Consider the following 21974-nt stretch of genomic DNA (forward strand, 5'->3'; position numbering starts at 1 on the left):
CTATATGAATAATTCCCTTCCCTTATGCCTGTTTGAAGTTTCATTAAATGTTAATGCACAGTACTATGAAATCAAATTTACAAGACAAGCCTGGCCCATGGCCGGGCTCAAGGAGTAGAAAGACTCAAAACCCATCGAAGGTATAATGTTACAAATTATGAGCAAACCAAATACATGAATTCAAGGAGTAGAAAGACTCAAAACCCATCGAAGGTATAATGTTACAAATTATGAGCAAACCAAATACATGAATTCAAGACAGCAATCAACAAAATGCACAAGTGTTCAAGTCATGAACAAATACCTTAATTTTTATAAATGTATAATCCACTGACTTACAAAAATCTGACCCAGTCTAAATAAAAAAATATTAAAAAAATTAAATGAAGAAAACAACTGGACATAAGTGTTTCCAAAAATGCTAAACCCTGCCATAAACTTAAGTACAATATGAACGGAAAACTCCTGGCTTTAAAAGGTGAAGATGATGTACTTGTACACTACTTTGATCAGTATTACTGATTTCTTTCCTCTTGGGATATCACATTATCAAAGTAAATTGTGGAATTGTAACCCTCTTACATGTAAACATGTGAGAGGATTGTGGCATACAGGATGCACATCAGCATTAAATATGTATGCTGTGCAAGGCATCAGACAAGTAGAGTGACATTCCAAGCATTGAGACTGGCAGGTGCCAATCATTGAGGCATCAGACATCCACACACCAATCACTAAAACATCAGAAGCAGATTGACAAGTGTCAATCATTGGCATCAGACTGGCACACACCAAACTCTGAGACATGACAAACTGATAAATACGGCAAACTGATAAATACGGCAAACTGATAAATACGTACCAATAACTCAGACATCACAGACAGACTGACAAGACAGCAATCAAGACATCAGACTGACAGATAAGTCATCAAGAAAGACTGACAAAGACCAAAAATGCAGTAGCGTCTAAAAAGCATTCTAATTTATTCGGAGAACTGTAAAATTATTTATTATGATTTTCCCGGTTCATTTTAAATCATGCTTACATTATTACTATATTACTATGGCTGCATGATAGATGAATGTTGTTTTTAATAAAATAAAAAGATTAGGTAATTTCTGTCGTTATATGAAATGTATATAAACTCCAATGACCATAGCATTACAGTGAAGTTCAATACAGTATTTCAGCTACTAGTCAATATTTAAAAAAACTAATAAAATTTAATAAAAGAATTTATAACAAAATCTACAGTATATAATGTATTATACATGGATACAAGAATGAATACATAGTAATACACAGCATAACATAATACAGACCATAGACTTCATTCTTTAAAGTGTGCATGTGAAATCTGGATAGCACACATGGAAACTAAGGGACAATTGACAAAGCCAGGAAATAATAAAGACCAGGTACTAAAACAATATGGCAACAAGAAGAGAAAGAGAAACAGTAAAACTATGACTTGAAAAAGTTGGAGCTGAAATAGAAGAATAGCTAAGACAAATGATTGAAAGGCAGCACATGCAGATACAAAAGAATTCAATTTTTTGACAAAGATTTCTGCCACAGTAGATTTTTACTCGTGTTTCAATCTTCTGTCCAAGTTGTTGCTTAGTACCTTCCAATTACAGATATTACAAAAAAAAAAAAAGGAAGATTAAAACTTTTCAAGACACAGAGAAGTGTCCAGGGTGTTAAAAAATGCCAATAAGGCTGTCAAAGGTATACACAATATTAGAAATAATTATCTTAAAGTCTGTTGTTATAATCATAGGGAGATGTTGAATTCATAAGTCATATATATACAGTACCTGGGAAATGGGAGATAATCAGGCTTGATCCAATGAATTGGATAATAGCTCGAATCCTTTGAATCAAGAGCTCTTCACCAGCATCAAGGCACCCACCATGAAGAGTTAAAGGCATGTTAAAATCAAAGTGACGAGCAACATGCGCACTGACGCTCCAAACTGAAAGGTTGCAACTATACAGTATTTGCAAAGAGGCAAAGAACTTTGTAGCACATTTTTATTATAATCATAACTAAGCACTAAAGCCAATTGGGTCATACAGTGCTGCACTTTGTGGCACAAATCTGAAACAATACTGTATTATAATTCATTATAATCAGACCAATATAAGCCAAACACAGCAGCACAAAACCTGTCTCCAAAAATAAAGACAAGTAGTTCTCCAAGGAATATAAAGAAAGAAGAAGTAAAAGCTCATAAAAAGGCTACAACTATGCCACCCAAAAGTTTTTTCCCTAGCCAAAAATATTAATTAAGAAATAGTTCATGTTTGTCATAGAAATAAATAAAAATAAATTCAATAAACTAGAGTTACCCCCTAATGGTGATTATTACCATAATCATGGAGAAGTATTAAACCTTATGGGTTTAGTACTGATCCTATACCTGTTATCTCCAGAGCAATACAGCAATGTTCCTTTTCATTGTTATTATTATTATGAGGATACAATAAACCAATAGGAATTTTGTAGCATTTAGGGAATGGAAGATAATCAGGCTTGAATCAGGAAATGGAGGATAGGTCCAATTCCTTGGATCAAGATACCTTCATTGGCACTGAGGCCCTTTCTATGAAGGGGCTCTCCCCTCTAAATATTTTGTAACAATAAAAGTTATCATTTGCATTCCCCTCAAGGGAGGTGCCTTGTTGCTAGTGAGGAGCTCTTGATCCAAACAACTAGATTTAACCTCCTGTTCCTTGGGTCGACCCTGAATGCGTATCACCATGATTAAAATGAATGATTCCATGCAACTCTGTGGTTCAAGGAAAGATGATGAAATTTTTTTTATACCTAGTTGCCATGGAATTAAACGGAAGGCCATAGCAGTCAGTATTTTTCAAACAAATTATACTTTGTACATGTTAAAAATTACTTTTACCAAAGATCACATGAATAAATTTTCACTTCAATTCACTTATAAATTAAAAAGTTTAAAAAAATCATGAATCTAGTTTCTATATAAATTACTGGTCCACAAATATCAAGTTCTCCTGTGTTATAATATGTACCTTTACTGACTAAATTTAAATACCTCTCCCAAGACCTTACATGTCAACTTTTGCTTCAGGTTGGCAACTTTTTAGAAATTAAAACAAATTTCTTTGTTAAGTGTCACTGAGGCTTAAATATATTTTATGGGAATAACATCAGGAAGAAATTCAAAAGAACTAGGATTGTAAAACATCTATTCCAAGTTGATTGCAATCACCCAGGAACTTCCAAAGAAATAAAATGTACACCACCACCACTGAAAAAAATATTCCAACAATACTGAAATTTAAAGACTTATAACATGTGAAAATTAAATGTATCAAATCCTATTTTCCCCCCTTGAAATCGATATAAAATCACTTATGCTGTAAAACCTCCATTAACTTTAAACAAAATATCCATTTAGATAATTAAAACAAACAAATCATAGAGCTAAGAACATGAGAGTTAATATTACGTAAACAGGATAGCCAAAAGATTGTCAAACTTTGAGAGAATACATTTCCAACACTAACTCAAACACAGTAGTAAGTAGCTACCCCTCTATGGTAAAACTGTCCATGGTCAAGGTTATTTATGTGGCACATTCAACGTATGCACCAACTTTTCCTGAATGCATGCAATAGTAAATTTAGAATGGTCACCAGTTAATCTGCACAATGTCAATTGATTTCGGGCAAGTATACGAGGTTCATCCTGTGCCAGTTTCTAAAGAAAAACAAATTACATTCTACTAACAGTAGGAAATTAAAGAATCACAACACGATGACTGGAGCAATTCAACATTAACGCACAAAGTGCAGACAAAACTGGAGGACATTGTGATGCATTCTGGACCACTTTCAGGCTGCAACTTTGATAATGTCACATTCTGGACCACTTTCAAGCTGCAACTTTGATAATGTTGCATTCTGGACCACTTTCAAGCCGTAGCTTTGACAGCGTTCCAAGATGGATCAAAACGTCTAACTGTCATCCTTAATTTGTGGGTTAACTGTGAGTCAGAGATAACTAAAACTGTGCACATAATTTCTCTTAGTCTACTCTCACAACTTGAGTTCCCTTATTTAAGGCTTTCTAAAAATGATCATGGCACTATCTTTTCAGTACAAAACTTGATATGATTTTAGCTCTGTTAATGCAAAACTAATCAGACGTGGTTAAAATTATCGTCCTGGTTATATCTTATTAAATGGGAAAAATTTCTAATATTTTCCTCTATAAACATTAAACTACACTTATCTATGTAGCTATTATACAGCACACATGTGTGATGGATGAATGTAGATATACAGTGGTACCCTGAGTTTCGAACAGCTCCCAACTCGAACAATTATGTAAGTGTATTTTTGTAAGTGCTTTTGTAAGTGTATTTTTGGGGGTCTGAAATGGACTAATCTAATTTACATTATTATTTATGGGAACAAATTCGTTCGGTATCGGCACTCGAACAGCCTTCTGGAATGAATTAAGTTCGTAACTCGAGGTACCACTGCATTTATGTAAAGAATGTGTGTGTGTGTGTGTTTGTATATAGTACTGTATATATTAATAATATATTTACATGAATTTATATGTACAAGGGTATTTATGTATATGTATGAATGCATTAAGTTAAATATACCTGGACACGGCCTGATGCCAGACAAGGTAGCACCCGTAGGACTCGAGCACAACCATTCTTTCTTGAATTAAAAAGTACATTTTTACATGATTTATATTACTGTTTATATTATTTTTTAGTGGGATTAACCAAAAAGTACATTTTAATATCTGAATTAAATACAAAATATATTTTCTCACTAGGAACAGTCTACATCAGTAACTAAGAAATGAATATGAGGAATTGACAATAATAAGAGCTCTTTTTTTTTTTTTAATAAAAAAAATGCCTTGAAACATGAGATGCAATAAATTAAAAAAAAATTATTTTTACATGCATAACAGCATTTCAAGACTTTTTTTCACTTAAAATATTCAGTTGGTTCTTAAGATAATTTTTTTTAACATGCATAACAGCATTTCAAGGGAGCAAGGGGCTAGTAACCCCTTCTCCTGTATACATTACTAAAGTTAAAGAGAAACTTTTGTTTTTCTCTTTGGGCTACCCTGTCTCGGTGGGATACGGCCAGTTTGTTGAAAGAACAGCAGCATTTCAAGGCTTTTTTTTACCTAAGATATTCAGCTGGTTCATAAAACAATTTTTTATATTTTCACATGCGTAACAGCATTTCAAGGTTTTTTTTTACTGAAGATATTCAGCTGGTTCTTAATATTGGCAATGGCTCATATATAAGTGTATATCACAAGCTTGATGTTCACTGTACAATTAAAAAATTCTAGATAAAACAATTTTTGGCTGTGTTGACATATCTAGTGCAGGGAGCCTCACTTTCCCTGTTTGAACATTGATTTAGCGTGCATCTTCACTTACCATTTAGGAAGGTGTGGAGGCCACCGAGCCACTCACACTTGTACATACCGCATGTCTCTTTCTCAGCTTTTGTACTTCCTGTGCCAGTTTGACTGGCCTCTCGAAGAAGTCAACAAGCTTTTCTTCATTAGCCACATTAGCCAAGAATTGTTCAAAGGATATGCTCCACTCCTGAGATGATGGCTGGGACATGGAGGCATGTCTATGCTCCGAACTGCCACAGTCACTTTCGTCAACACTAGCGTTTTGTTCACATTCTTCTGTATTTTTATCTTTTTCTTCCCCAGTATCATTTTTAATTACGTTATGTAACATTTTACCGTTTTTGCCTGTATCACATGGCACAGCACTAGTATTTTCAGAGTCTGGGGATTCTTCTGTACTTTGCAATGCTTGCTCACTTTCCTCTGTCGTACAATTACCCGAGCCCAAACACTCTTCTAATGCACCTCTCATCTCCTCCAACTGGAATACATTTTCTGAGGATTGTTCTCCAGGAAGTCTTGCCTGCTAGTGAGAGATAAAATATTCTATTAGAAAAACAATTTAATCCCTCTCTGAATAACATGTCTAATCACTATCTAGTTTGAGAGATGAGAATTGCCATCATGTATGGTACACACTATTGTGCACCAAAACAAAAGTCTAAATAAAACTTGTTCTGCATATACTGTAATATATTTTTACCATACTATCTACTGTATCTTCATCCAGTGTAATGCTTGCTTCTATTCACAAATTACTCACTGTTAAAAAATGAAACTTATGGGGACATTTTGGTTCATCCTGGACCATTTTAAAGTGTAGTCAATTGTGGTTTCACAATGGTTCAGAAAAGACCAAAACATCATGAAAAATTTCCTTTTCTAAGTGCAGGTTATTAGTGAATTGTTCTGACAAAATTCTTGACTCAAACTGGTACTTAAATCACTCCACAAGTACCTGCCTTCAAGTTGTCCCTCGGATACTTTAACACCCATTTTACAACTTTTAAATTAAAAAAAAATTATGTACTGTACTTAAAACTTCCCTTTCCACGTCATTCTCTTACCTCTTTCAAAAGCTGCTACCTTTATTAGCATCTACCAACAATTTCTTCCTTTTCAAACCTGAAATTCCACCCACGCTATCTGACCATCAGTAAACCCAACATACTTTCTCAACTTAGTTCCTTAATTTCCAGCCAAGGCCTATAGCTTCACTCTGTATTTAAGACAATGAACAGCTGTGGTCATATTGATATATTTTTTTTCCCTCAAGGTTCAGCACCAAATGTATTTCTCAAAAATGCAATGAAACCCTTTTTTCTTACCGCTTTACCCATTTCCCAGCAAAGTTCGAGTGTTTAAAAGGACACACATTCACCATCACTCATTCAATGGTAGGCTGCCGGAAGTGCACAGACATCAATATTAAAATAAAAATTTGAACACTAAATGCAGCAGCAGCCAACTTACGCTTTCACTGTTGGATCTGGATGCAATTTCTTTGACTCGTCGTCCAACTTCACCAATCTGCAGCAGCAATGTTCCTTGAACATGAACAGCTTTGTTAATACCAAAATTAGCTTCATTATTACTAAGCATCTTTTTATTGTCTGACCCACTATGAATCATTATTATGAGGTAAGCAATAACATAATTTCACTTACAAACATAACTTACCAACTCTAGAGAGTGATGTAAAGATTTCCTGGTTGGTTTCCATTGCAAAGAAGCTGTAGACAGTGCGCCACATATTGATAAACTGCTCTTGGGTCATGGTGGGCAAGAACCGCTGTTCAAATAATCTGTAGTCACGGCTGTGGATGGTCGCTAACCCTGTGAAGTCATCACAGTATTCTGAAAACCAACATTATGTCCTAAGTGTATTATTGGTCTCATGGAAAAACTATAACTCATACTTGGAGTTAAATAAAGCAAAGTTGAAAGTCAGTCCAGCCTATGTTATTAAGTCTTTCACAGAATAATGTACAGTATAATCTAATAACCTAACACTCTGGATCCAACTCTCTTATATTATTACATGTACCAACAATCCAGTTTAAATCCCACAAGCATTCTAAAATTTAACATGATCTTTTTTCCCACCGAGGTTGTATGATCCCCCCCCCCCCCATGAATGAATGACAGTGAAAGTTTTTCCTTGTTATTGGTTATCCAACCTTGGCAGAAAACAGCCAATTTGGTAAAAAAAAAAAAATACATACCAAAGCTTTCAATGAAGCTAAAGTACTTCCACTGCATGTACCATAGGCCACACAACAGTACTGATGATGTAGGGGTATGGGAGAGGGTATAGGATTGGTCTGGTGTAATGGAGGGATAGATGCCCCCTCAACTTACGAACAAGTTACGTCCTTTGCGAAGAAGTGTCCCTCAATACAAAGAAACTGGGAAAACTGGGTAATGCTAATACTATAATATAAAAAATTGGTATGCAAAGGCGAAAATATTGCAAAGACACGAAGTGTTTTCCATCAGTAAAATTTTCTATTCAAGTGAACGAGACAGAAAGAAATGCAGAAAGTACTACGTATATTGCAATTATACATATACAGACGCACCTTTTTTAGGAGAGGTGCCAGAAGTTTCTGCATCTTGATCATCTGATATATCTAGATCCACTTTGCCTTTTCCATAGTCCTCATCTAGGTAATCAAAGTACTCTTCTGCCTCTACTGCTGCTTCCTCTTCCACTTCAGCTGCTGAACATAAAGCAGACATTCCAGGTCAGTCAAAACTAAGACCTCCATCAATTCCTCAACTAAGACCTCATCACTGCCCACATCTTGGAAGACTGTAGTTCAACTGAACTTTTATTTGTGAAACAATCCCCAAAATTTAGTTACCTTATACAGTATTTCCAATTTTTCACTTCTGAAGACACCAAGGTAACACTAACAATCAGTAAAATTCTTCAGGAATTATTTAACCCTTTGAGGGTCCAAGCATAGATCTACGCCTTGTCCACAGGGTCCAGGAATTAAAAAAAAAAATTATTTTTTCTTATGAAATAGTAGAGAATCTTTTTCTAAAGGTAATAAAACAAAAAATACAAAATTTGATGGAAAACTGATGAAATTACACTATTGCGGATTTTACTGCAACAGCGATATTTACGCACTGGTGATTTTGCCCACTTTGACTTCTATTTTAGGCCAATTACATTATTCCAGTTGACCAAATTCTTAGCTATTTCTCTAGTATTACTTCTGTTTTATCGACTGAGCACAAGAAACTGCCCAATCAATTAGTATTTCAACTATCCAAAAAAGTGATTGGAAATTGGTAATTTGGCCAATTTCCATCAAAGTTCAAAATACGTATTCCAATTTCAAAATAGGGTCCAGAATAAACAATGCAGGCATTCCTGGCACTAAAATAACATTTCCTCTGTTTGTCAGTTATGTTTCCAGGAGTTACAGATGAATTCCACATTGATTTTTTATTTACATAGAAGAATTTCTGTTCACACCCAAAAATAGAAGATTTACTGTTATGCGATATTGCAATAATTGTATAAATAATATCAGCGCATTCATGAAGATATATTAGATCCACTAGCTGAGGTGTATTGGACGTGTGACGTCTTGAACATCGGCAAAAATCGAACATTTCCACTAATTTGAGCTCAATTTCAAGCTATTTTCAGTGCTAAAACCAATCAAAATCGTCTCTATTTCTGTAATATATCTTTCATTTTATCAGACCAAAAAAACATGCATGCAACCGTAAAAAACATACAAAAATACACCACAAAGTTACTGTTTTAATGCAAAAACATGGTCATTTTTTTTCTCATGCACTGTGTGCTGCAGGATTTGTTTTATATGGTGCACACTTACCATGTACATCCATTCTCTCATATCAAGGGCCAAATTTACCGCTCACAGCTTATCTGAGCGAGCTGAACTCGTGGCATAAAACTACAGCTTGGACCCAAGCTTCAAAGCTGCAGAAATGTAGGACGGACCCTCAAAGGGTTAAAATAGTAGGCCTCTCAATGCCTGCTTTTATTTAGATATATAAATATACAGAAAGAATGGGCATTACATTTGAAAAATAAACTCATCAGAAGAACTATAGCAAGAGAAATAAGATGACAACTACTTGAATAATGACGGTACCACTGTATATTATACACACATTTAGGACAGACCTAGGTAGTAGGTTGGTAGACAGCAACCGCCCAGGGAGGTACTACCTGTAATTGTTTTACATGATGGTAGGATTGCTGGTGTCTTTTTTCTGTCTCATAAACATGCAAGATTTCAGGTATGTCTCGCTACTTCTACTTACACTTAGGTCACACTACACATACATGTACAAGCATATATATACACACACCCCTCTGGGTTTTCTGCTATTTTCTTTCTAGTTCTTGTTCTTGTTTATTTTCTCTTATCTCCATGGGGAAGTGGAACAGAATTCTTCCTCCGTAAGCCATGCGTGTTGTAAGAGGCAACTAAAATGCCGGGGGCAAGGGGGTAATAACCCCTTCTCTTGTATAAATTACTAAATTTAAAAAGAGAAACTTTCGTTTTTCTTTTTGGGCCACCCTGCCTTGGTGGGATACGGCCAGTTTGTTGAAAAAAAAAATTAGGACAGACCTAGGTAGTAGGTTGGTAGACAGCAACCACCCAGGGAGGTACTACCGTCCAGCTAAGTGACAGTAGGATTGCTGGTGTCTTTTTTTCGACCTCAAACATGTGGGATAATGGACATATCTTGCTATTTACACTTAGATCACACTACACATATATGTACATGCATATATATTTACAAACACTCATCTGGGTTTTTTCTGCTTTTTTAATAGTTCTTGTTCTTCTGTATATCCTCTTATCTCTAGGTGAAAGTGGAAAAGAAGTCTTCCTCTGTAAGCCATGTTTGTCATAAATGGGGGCTAAAATGCTGGGAGCAATGGGCTAGTAACCCTTTCTCCTGTATGAATTACTAAATTTAAAAAGAAAAACTTTCATTTTTCTTTTTGGGTCACCCTGCTTCAGTGGGATGTGGCCAGTGTGTTAAAGAAAAAAAAAGAGGACATTCAATGATACCTTGAAGAGACTGATTCTCCACTATACTTACTGTGCATTTTCATTCCCTTGTATCATTTGGAGTGACCAAGGGCCCAGGACTAATGCATATCCAGTAAAGATGTTATATTGTAAGTGCATTTTCATCCTTTCATCCATAAAATAAATTACCAGTATCTGAACAAATTAATTTTCTTACCATTTTCTTCATTTTTAAGTGGCTTATCTGAACAAATTAATTTTCTTACCATTTTCTTCATTTTTAAGTGGCTTATCCACATCCTCCAGACTTGGGGGAAATGCTAAATGCAAGTAGTAAAACAACCTCAGCTTGCGAGCAAAGTCTCCACTACATAGAACTCCATAGAGCCACGCAACAGACCGAAAGCTCAATACATGCGTTCCATCAACATCCAGCATCTGTCCAGAAAATGAGGGCAGGTTAATATACAATTCATTGAGTAGCAGAGTTCAGACAGGCACAACAAAACCAATTTGAAAATATAAATCCTAAACTGTGATGATTATATACAGGTGGGCCCTGCTTATACAGCAGTTTAGGTTCTGGGCTACCACTGTAAAGTGAAACACAGCCCTTTTTCACTTTCAAATGCATATAAAAGCATATAGATGGGGAGATGGAGGTATTAGGTAGATGGCGAGAATATTTTGAGGAACTTTTAAATGTTAAGGAAGAAACAGAGGCAGTAATTTCATGCACTGGTCAGGGAGGTATACCATCTTTTAGGAGTGAAGAAGAGCAGAATGTAAGTGTGGGGGAGGTACGTGAGGCATTACGTAGAATGAAAGGGGGTAAAGCAGCTGGAACTGATGGGATCATGACAGAAATGTTAAAAGCAGGGGGGGATATAGTGTTGGAGTGGTTGGTACTTTTGTTTAATAAATGTATGAAAGAGGGGAAGGTACCTAGGGATTGGCAGAGAGCATGTATAGTCCCTTTATATAAAGGGAAAGGGGACAAAAGAGATTGTAAAAATTATAGAGGAATAAGTTTACTGAGTATACCAGGAAAAGTGTACGGTAGGGTTATAATTGAAAGAATTAGAGGTAAGACAGAATGTAGGATTGCGGATGAGCAAGGAGGTTTCAGAGTGGGTAGGGGATGTGTAGATCAAGTGTTTACATTGAAGCATATATGTGAACAGCATTTAGATAAAGGTAGGGAAGTTTTTATTGCATTTATCGATTTAGAAAAGGCATATGATAGAGTGGATAGAGGAGCAATGTGGCAGATGTTGCAAGTATATGGAATAGGTGGTAAGTTATTAAATGCTGTAAAGAGTTTTTATGAGGATAGTGAGGCTCAGGTGTGTAGAAGAGAGGGAGACTACTTCCCGGTAAAAGTAGGTCTTAGACAGGGATGTGTAATGTCACCATGGTTGTTTAATATATTTATAGATGGGGTTGTAAAGGAAGTAAATGCTAGGGTGTTCGGGAGAGGGGTGGGATTAAATTTTGGGGAATCAAATTCAAAATGGGAATTGACACAGTTACTTTTTGCTGATGATACTGTGCTTATGGGAGATTCTAAAGAAAAATTGCAAAGGTTAGTGGATGAGTTTGGGAATGTGTGTAAAGGTAGAAAGTTGAAAGTGAACATAGAAAAGAGTAAGGTGATGAGGGTGTCAAATGATTTAGATAAAGAAAAATTGGATATCAAATTGGGGAGGAGGAGTATGGAAGAAGTGAATGTTTTCAGATACTTGGGAGTTGACGTGTCGGCGGATGGATTTATGAAGGATGAGGTTAATCATAGAATTGATGAGGGAAAAAAGGTGAGTGGTGCGTTGAGGTATATGTGGAGTCAAAAAACGTTATCTATGGAGGCAAAGAAGGGAATGTATGAAAGTATAGTAGTACCAACACTCTTATATGGGTGTGAAGCTTGGGTGGTAAATGCAGCAGCGAGAAGACGGTTGGAGGCAGTGGAGATGTCCTTTTTAAGGGCAATGTGTGGTGTAAATATTATGCAGAAAATTCGGAGTGTGGAAATTAGGAAAAGGTGTGGAGTTAATAAAAGTATTAGTCAGAGGGCAGAAGAGGGGTTGTTGAGGTGGTTTGGTCATTTAGAGAGAATGGATCAAAGTAGAATGACATGGAAAGCATATAAATCTATAGGGAAAGGAAGGTGGGGTAGGGGTCATCCTCGAAAGGGTTGGAGAGAGGGGGTAAAGGAGGTTTTGTGGGCAAGGGGCTTGGACTTCCAGCAAGTGTGCGTGAGCGTGTTAGATAGGAGTAAATGGAGACGAATGGTACTTGGGACCTGACGATCTGTTGGTGTGTGAGCAGGGTAATATTTAGTGAAGGGATTCAGGGAAACCGGTTATGTTCATATAGTTGGACTTGAGTCCTGGAAATGGGAAGTACAATGCCTGCACTTTAAAGGAGGGGTTTGGGATATTGGCAGTTTGGAGGGATATGTTGTGTATCTTTATATGTGTATGCTTCTAAACTGTGTATTCTGAGCACCTCTGCAAAAACAGTGATAATGTGCGAGTGTGGTGAAAGTGTTGAATGATGATGAAAGTATTTTCTTTTTGGGGATTTTCTTTCTTTTTTGGGTAACCCTGCCTCGGTGGGAGACGGCCGACTTGTTGAAAAAAAAAATAAATAAAAGCCTGATAGCATGTTTACATTATCATATATTTAATGAGTAATAGAGCTAGGCCTAAAAAATGCACATACAGTACACACATTACTTACCTTAAAATATTTTCGTCCTTAGCTTATAGTAAGTGGTGAATATATTTATTGTAGGAAGTCTGGATAAATGAAGAATGGGTATAATTCACAATTGCTGTATTATTGAAATGCTGTACATGGGGCACTCTAAACCGATAGAGGTCCTACAGCATCAGGAAAATAAGAGGTTATCATGTTTGATCCAAGACAGGAGAGGGGCAGCTACAACTCCTTGGATCAAGGCACTCCTAATGAAAGGTGAACCATGATTATATAATTAGGTTCCATGTGATCTAGGAATATCAGAAAATGGGTATTCATTGCTGCAACGTTTTATTTATTTCTCAATTTCAAGGTTTTTTGATATTACAGTATTACTATTAAAATACAGTACAGTACTAAATACAGGGGAATCTCAAACTGACAAACATCCCACGAGTTATGTGAATGAAGCAGTTAGGAACTCATTAATAAACGTGTGTAACAATCATCGTTATACTGTTTTATATAGGAAAAGCAGCTGTGCATAACACAACTGTTTTTCTTATATAGAACAGTATATATTACAGCTTGTTTTTAAGTTAGGGACCCCCCATATTTGAATCATCTTCACCTTTTCGAAAACATGTGTTCAGTGCATTCACTAATAATCATTCCTTATGAATTATTTGGTCAACAAACTTGAAACAAATTTTCCTGGAACTGAATAAATATTGACCATGAGTTAAAACATTTCCTCATTGTGATAATTCAAAACATGATTCAAATATATTTTTTTACAAAACATTCTCTAATGGAGTCTATATGTCAGAAAAGACTGAGAAGAGTAACTAACATTGAAGATACTCGTCACAAGGGATTCTGAACGGTCGCCCTGACCCCATGGTGAGACAGCCAAAAAGAGCTGACGAAATGTTTCGTATCCAAGAGCATAGCCTTCCTGGGTCAGAGGATTCCCAGAATTGTTACGCTGGCGAACTTCCTTGTCTTCTCCTCCCAAGATCTGTTCTCCACGGACATAGATGACAAGTTCCTGAAAAAATCCTAAGGGTTAGAATATTTAATTTCCTTCTCTTTCTAAGAATTAAGAGTTTTTATCCTCTATTAAAGTTTCCCATCCTTAGGCATATTAACAATATATTAAAAAATAAACTACAGTATTGCTGGCAAAGATATCTGTATATCAAGTCCTGTACTTTTAAGTGTAAACTATTTTTTTAATCATGTATAAACATTTTAACCACCACACCTATGCTACATGTGGTGTTCTGTGAATACCCACTAAATCAACGCATTTTCTGCAACCTCTCTATTTGTCCATTTATAAAATACAACACACACTTCTTTTTTTTTTTTTTTTAATTTTCTCAGTGAGTAAAAAGAAAAAAAAAGGATTGAAGATACTTATAGCAAAGACACTTTCATGAAGAGACTAACATTTCATCCACTGGAGGCTTTTTCAAAGGATGAAACATTGTCAATATAAAAGGTTCCTAACTGTGTCTTTCTACTAACACTTGCAGACTCACACTTATTATTCCATACAAAACAAAAAAAAAAGAAATCTTATTTTTTTAACACAGCAGTTATCTCCCACCAAGGCAAGGTGACTCATAAAAGAAAAAACTATAAATTTTTCATCTTTTTACATTTAGTAATTTATACAGAAGGGATTACTAGCCCCTTGCTATACACTACCATGGATAACTAAAGTATAATGAACACTTGTCAATGGTCAATAATAACCTACCATATTCAACATTAGGTCCTCAAAATCTAGGAGTTTTGTGCTTATAGAATAATGTACTGAAAATCTGCATGAAGAAAGAACATACTGTGGAAATCATGAGTGATAAGTATAGGTTTTTAGTTTACTAATAAACATTTGCAAAAAGACATAAGAGCAAAGTGCTCACCTTAAGGTCTTCCTCAGACAAAATACAGTCAGGACCAACAGTGCGTAAGGTATTTCTCATAACAGTGTCTTCCAGTGTTTGAACAACTCGGAGACGGTGCTTCACCCGAAGTCGCTCAATAGCAACATTGGTGATAAATCCAAAACCTCTATATGCAGCTTCTATAATGTCAATAATGTTTACCATAGTCTGGAAATATAAATGAAATATAAAACTATGGAAGACTATAGCTAAGTGCTATAGTTATGAGCTTATGCATACAAATTACTGTCATCACTTATAAGATGCTTATATTAAAGGCATAATGTGCATTTAATAAGAAAATGTATCTTGAATATACACAAAAAGAAAGAGGTTTTTGAACTTTTGCCACATTACTTCCCTATCCACCCCATTATATGCTTTTTCTAAATCTGTAAATGCAACAAACAGCTCCTTAACTTTATCTATATGCTTTGATGTAAACACTTGGTCTACATTATTATTATTTTATTATTAACACACTGGCTGATTCCCACCAAGGCAGGGTGGCCCGAAAAAGAAAAACTTTCACCATCATTCACTCCATCACTGTCTTGCCAGAAGGGTGCTTTACACTACAGTTTTTAAACTGCAACATTAACACCCCTCCTTCCTTGGTCTACATGTTCCCTTTTTTTTTTAAGACACCAGCCATCTCCCACTGCAATATCTCCACCCCTCCTTCAGAGTGCAAGCAATGTATTTTCCACTTCAGGACTCAAGTCCAGCTAACCAGTTTCCCTGAAACCCCCTTCGTAAATATCACCTTATTCATACTCCAACAGTATTTTTTTTTTTTCAACAAACTGGCCGTATCCCACCAAGGCAGGGTGGCCCCAAAAAAAAAACAAAGTTTCTCTTTTTAAATTTAGTAATTTATACAGGAGAAAGGGTTACTAGCCCCTTGCTCCTGGCATTTTAGTTGCCTCTTACAACACGCATGGCTTACGGAGGAAGAATTCTGTTCCACTTCCCCACGGAGATTAGAGGAAATAAACAAGAACTAGAAAGAAAATAGCAGAAAACCCAGAGGGGTGTGTGTATATATATACTTGTACATGTATGTGTAATGTGACCTAAGTGTAAGTAGAAGTAGCAAGACGTACCTGAAATCTTGCATGTTTGAGAGACAGAAAAAAGGACGCAAGCAATCCTACCATCCAACAGTATGTCATCATAAAAATCACTTAGCCCCACTAACTCACAGGTTAAAACCCGAGATCAGAGAGTCATAAAACTCCAGACTGATGCGTTAGCCACTGGGCAAGCTAGCTACAATAAGATTCATCCAACTAGGTATATTTATACACCATAGGAAGGTTAGCACAGGCACCACTGTGACCACAAATACAAGTTTTTACAGACAAATCTCTTGCTAGCATGGCCCTGATGAACTCTAGCTCAAGTCCCCTCAAAGCCATCAACATAACTCGCATCTATAAAAAATTGCAATTGTGGTCACAGTGGTGCCTATGCTAACCCTCCTATGGTGTATAAATACAGTGGACCCCCGGTTCGCGAAGTCATCGGTATCCGATAAATCCGGTATCCGAAGCATTATATCGCAAAAAATTTGCCTCGGTTCCCGTTACAAAAAACGGTATGCGATACGATTCGTACGAGACGTGTCCACGTGTGGCCTGAACTGCCCCGTGTGTGCCAGTGTTTACAAGCCAGCCAGTGTGCGCGCATCTAAGGATACATTCGGTACATTCCATATTATCACTGTTTTTGGTGCTTGTTTCTGCAAAATAAGTCACCATGGGCCCCAAGAAAGCTTCTAGTGCCAACCCATCGAGACCAAGGGTGTTAATGACTATTGAAATGAAGAAAGAGATAATTGGAGTGGAGTGCATGTGTTGGACCTGGCCAAGTTGTATAGTAAATCCCAATCAACCATCTCTACTATAGTGAGCAGGAAAACGGCAATCAAGGAAGCTGTTCTTGCAAAAGGTGCAACTGTGATTACAAAACAGCGATTCCCCTTCTAAACATTAAAAACTTCGACACTCTCCCCTCCTCCCATCCCATCAATCATCACCAGATCTTCATTAAGGTAAGTGTCAATTATTCTATTGTGATTATTCTATTGTTATTATTGTTATTGTAATTATTCTATTGCATTAAACTTAATATTTCATGTGGTAAAAGTTTTTTTTTTTTCATACTTTTGGGTGTCTTGCACGGATTAATTTGATTTCCATTATTTCTTATGGGGAAAATTGACTCGCTTTCTGATAATTTTGCTTTACGATGAGCTCTCAGGAACGGATTAATAACGTGAACCGGGGGTCCACTGTATACCTAGTTGGATGAATCTTATTGTAGCTAGCTGGCCCAGTGGCTAACGCATCGGTCTGGAGTTTTATGACTCTCCGATTGCGGGTTCTAACCCCGCCCGTGGTATGGTTCATTTGCAATCGTGTCATTACGATTTTGTGAGTCCTATATAACATGCCTGCACAAGCCTGTTGGATGTCCAAGTCCCCTTGCAAGAAACCTTTATTACCCTTCCTCCAACCTTTCCTGGGACAACCCCTACCCCTCCTTCCCTCCATTACTATTTTGCTCCATCCTCTCTAGATGTCCAGATCACCTTAACAACCGCTCCTCAGCCCTCTGGATAATACTTTTAATAACCCTACAACTCCTCCTAACCTCCAAACTATGAATTCTCTGAACAATGTGTATTCACACCACACACTGCCCTCAGATATGACATCTCTACTGCATCTAGCCTCCTCACTGTAATGTTAAAACCTATGGTTCACACTCACATAAGAATATTGGTACCATTATAAACTGATACATTCCCCTTTTTGCCTCCATGGATAAGGTTGTCTTCACAGGTGCCTCAATGCACCACCCACCTTCATTCCTCCTCAGTTCTATGGTTCACCTTATCATCCATCCACTGACAAGTTCACTCCCAAATAGCTGAAAGAATTAACTTCCTCCTTGCTCCTCTGAAATCCTACTTTCTATCTTACTCCTAACTTTCTTGCTAATACTGTAATTCTAATATACCCTTTACCCAGTATCCTTAAGCTTATTCTCTATAATTCTTACATTTTTGTCCCCTTTTCTCTTATCCAAAGGAACTATGCATTTGCACTGCCAATCCCCAGGTAACTTTCCTTCTATCATGCATATACTGAACAAATACACCAACTGCTCCAACTATATACCCATCTGTTTTTAACATGTTAGTTTTAATCCCATCTGTCCTAGCTACTGTACTCCCTTTCATTCTATTTACTCCCTCATGCACTTCCCTCACAAATGCACATACATGTATCAGTGTTCTGCCAAGTCCATACTTTATTCCAAGTAAAAAAAAATGAAATTACTGATACCCTTAATTCAGAAGACTCTGCCTGTTTATCTTCACAGACACTTGATTTGCGTTTTCCATATCGACACTTGGGAGTGTTGATACATCCCAGATAATCAGCCAGAACCATCATAGCTTCTCCCTCATCATCACAATCTGTAAAAACAATAGCAAAGCAAACATTAAGAAAATAACTGGACATACACACATCATGGTTATCAAAATATTATGTTCAGGACACAAATGGTGGCCATACAGGGTCAGGGTTTGTGTATATTTGCAACATTACATTTGGTACACAAATAACCCGCACATAGAAGAGAGGAGCTTATGACAACGTTTCGGTCTGACTTGGACCATATACAAAGTCACACTAACGAAAAGGAGAGCAGGATGGGTATATATAGGCAGGAGGAGGTGGTAGTAGTAGTAGTAGTAGTAGTAGTAGTAGTAGTAGTAGTAGTAGTAGTAGTAGTAGTATAGTAGTAGTAGTAGTAGTATAGTAGTAGTATAGTAGTAGTAGTAGTATAGTAGTAGTAGTAGTAGTAGTAGTAGTAGTAGTAGTAGTAGTATAGTAGTAGTAGTAGTATAGTAGTAGTAGTAGTATAGTAGTAGTAGTAGTATAGTAGTAGTATAGTAGTAGTAGTAGTAGTAGTAGTAGTAGTAGTAGTAGTAGTAGTAGTAGTAGTAGTAGTAGTAGTAGTAGTAGTAGTAGTAGTAGTAGTAGTATAGTAGTAGTAGTAGTAGTAGTAGTAGTAGTAGTAGTATAGTAGTAGTAGTAGTATAGTAGTAGTAGTAGTAGTAGTATAGTAGTAGTAGTAGTAGTAGTAGTAGTAGTATAGTAGTAGTAGTAGTAGTAGTATAGTAGTAGTAGTAGTAGTATAGTAGTAGTAGTAGTAGTAGTAGTATAGTAGTAGTAGTAGTAGTAGTAGTAGTAGTAGTAGTAGTAGTATAGTAGTAGTAGTATAGTAGTAGTAGTAGTAGTAGTAGCCAGTCAAATACGTACTAAGAAAGAGGAGCACTGCAAGGGAGCTAGGTGCCCACAGAGGGTAAGCGCAAGAACACCAAGGGGGAGAGGAAAAACAAATAAATAAATAAAGAAGGAACAAATACACAGGGCAGAAGAAAGACAACCCAAAGGAGAAAAAAGGAAAGAGGAAAGGGGAAGAGGGACAAGAAGAAAAAAGGAGGAATCAGGTTAGGTCACAAGTGTTCTGAAGTTTGGAACATTTTATAATGTAGTGGGAGAGGAAGGCATCTACAGAGACAAAGCCGGGACTAAGATTCATACAAGGCAAGTTGTGTATTAGGGAGGATTCAACCAGGCAGTGACTGTTAAAGTTGGAAGTAGGGAAGACAGTTTTAGCAGAAGACTAGTCAATAGGATGGATGTGGTCTCTGACATGGCAAGCCTAACACTATTTTTGTGCTCCCTAAGTCTGTCAGAAAGAAATTGACCAGTTTCTCCAAAGTATTGAAGAGGACAGGAGGAACAAGAAATAGAGTAGACACCAGGAGCATCTGTAGGAGGAGAGGTATGAACGAGATTAGTGCGAAGAGTGCTAGTTTGGCGGAAAGTAAGTTTGATGTCTAAGGAACGGAGAGAGTTGTTGAGATTAGAAAGATTGGAAGTGTAGGGAAGGCAGAGGACAGAAGAGTTCCCAGGAGTAGAGAGTTTGGGAGAGAAGAAATTACGTTTAGCACGTGAGAAGGCAGAGTCTGTGAAATGAGAAGGGTAGCCAAGACGGGAACACGTGACCTAACCTGATTCCTTTTTTCTTCTTCTCCCTCTTCCCCTTTTCTCTTTCCTTTTTCTCCTTTGGGTTGTCTTTCTTCTGCACTGTGTATTTGTTCCTTCTTTATTTATTTATTTGTTTTTCCCCCCCTCGGTGTTCTTGCTCTTACCCTCTGTGGGCACCTAGCTCCCTTGCAGTGCTCCTCTTTCTTAATATTTGACTGGCCCCTCCTACACTTATTACCTTCCCACTACTACTTCCTTCCCTCCAGTACCACCACTACTACTACTACTACTACCACCACCTCCTGCCTATATATACCCATCCTGCTCTCCTTATCATTAATGTGACTTTGTAAATGGTCCAAGTCGGACCAAAACGTCGTCGTAAGCTCCTCTCTTCTATTTGTGGGTTATTTGTGTATCGTTCCAGTCATGGTATTGTGCCTTTTTTGTTAATTACATTTGGTACATCTACTACACACTGTTCTTTTTAATTCCAGATTTTTTCCTTCTCTCTTTTCTCTGTTTCTCTTTTTACATTTAGTAATTTTTACAGGAGAAAGAAGGGGTTATAATCCCTTCCTCCCAGCATTTTAGTCACCTCTTACAACACATGGTTAATGGAGGAAGGATTCTTCTCCACTCTTCCATGGAGGTTTAATTTTATATACTATATACTATATATGATTACTGCATCACTGATTTTGAGATAGATACCAGGAAAAGAAAATGTATCCTTATGGAACTGTCAAACCAGGAAGTAAAATTTTAATATTTTAGTGGCTCCTCTGCAAGATGTTAACAACTGTTTTCATAAAAAATCATGAAACCATCCCTATTATATTCATGGAGAAGCACTAAATCCACAGTGCTTGGGAATGGAGGCTAATTATGTATAACTTGAGGAAGGGGAAGATAGCTCCAATTCACTGGATCAAGATCCCTTTACTAGCATCAAGACATCTCCCTTGAAAGACCCTTACTCTCTAGCTGCCTCTCTAGAAGGACACAAGGCAGTAAGGTTGTGCTCACCACCAGACCTACAACCTCAGCAACCTACTACACTTCCTAGCTTCCAGAGCTCAGATGCAGTCAATCAGTTTCCCCAAGTCACTGCACAGTTATTAGCTTACTTACATTCCACAAGAATATGCAATCCCATAGACCACTCGCCTCCACTCACTCCAATCTAATACTCATATATGACTTTCAATTCATCGCATTTGGCTTAGTATGATAGTTAATTTTGATGTAATGGGTTTGTTGATACCTAGAGCATTATGGTTTGAAGTGTTGCTGCCCAAGATCAAACCCCTACTAGTAGGCCCTCCCACTCATGATCGGTTCTTAGAAAAGTTTTCGAATCTTGTCCACATTTAATTGTTATTTTTTTTTTTATTAACACACTGGCCGATTCCCACCAAGGCAGGGTGGCCCGAAAAAGAAAAACTTTCACCATAATTCACTCCATCACTGTCTTGCCAGAAGGGTGCTTTACACTACAGTTTTTAAACTGCAACATTAACACCCCTCCTTCAGAGTGCAGGCACTGTACTTCCCATCTCCAGGACTCAAGTCCGGCCTGCCGGTTTCCCTGAATCCCTTCATAAATGTTACTTTGTTCACACTCCAAGAGCATGTCAAGTATTAAAAATCATTTGTCTCCATTCACTCCTATCAAACATGCTCACGCATGCCCGCTGGAAGTCCAAGCCCCTCGCACACAAAACCTCCTTTACCCTCTCCCTCC

The 21974-nt window shown here is 37.1% G+C and overlaps 1 protein-coding gene across 2 annotated transcripts in view; it reads right to left on the bottom strand.

The window, feature by feature from the left end:
- Positions 1-186: 186 nt before the first annotated feature.
- Tbc1d8-9 (TBC1 domain family member 8/9) overlaps positions 187-21974 on the bottom strand; it is a 59471-nt gene continuing 37683 nt past the window's right edge. Inside the window, exons 17-24 of one of the 2 annotated variants that reach the window (XM_070098860.1) lie at positions 18509-18642; positions 15132-15320; positions 14051-14248; positions 10761-10932; positions 8038-8178; positions 7136-7312; positions 6929-7002; positions 187-5978 (exon numbers count right to left, since the gene is read on the bottom strand). In XM_070098860.1, coding sequence (XP_069954961.1) covers positions 5475-5978; positions 6929-7002; positions 7136-7312; positions 8038-8178; positions 10761-10932; positions 14051-14248; positions 15132-15320; positions 18509-18642 — 1589 coding nt within the window. In that variant the 3' untranslated portion in view covers positions 187-5474. Of the gene's footprint in view, positions 5982-6928; positions 7003-7135; positions 7313-8037; positions 8179-10760; positions 10933-14050; positions 14249-15131; positions 15321-18508; positions 18643-21974 lie in introns of both variants that reach the window. The other variant, XM_070098852.1, reaches the window with a different exon arrangement.

This window comes from Cherax quadricarinatus, chromosome 5, assembly GCF_038502225.1.
Source record: "Cherax quadricarinatus isolate ZL_2023a chromosome 5, ASM3850222v1, whole genome shotgun sequence".
NCBI lineage: Eukaryota > Metazoa > Arthropoda > Malacostraca > Decapoda > Parastacidae > Cherax > Cherax quadricarinatus.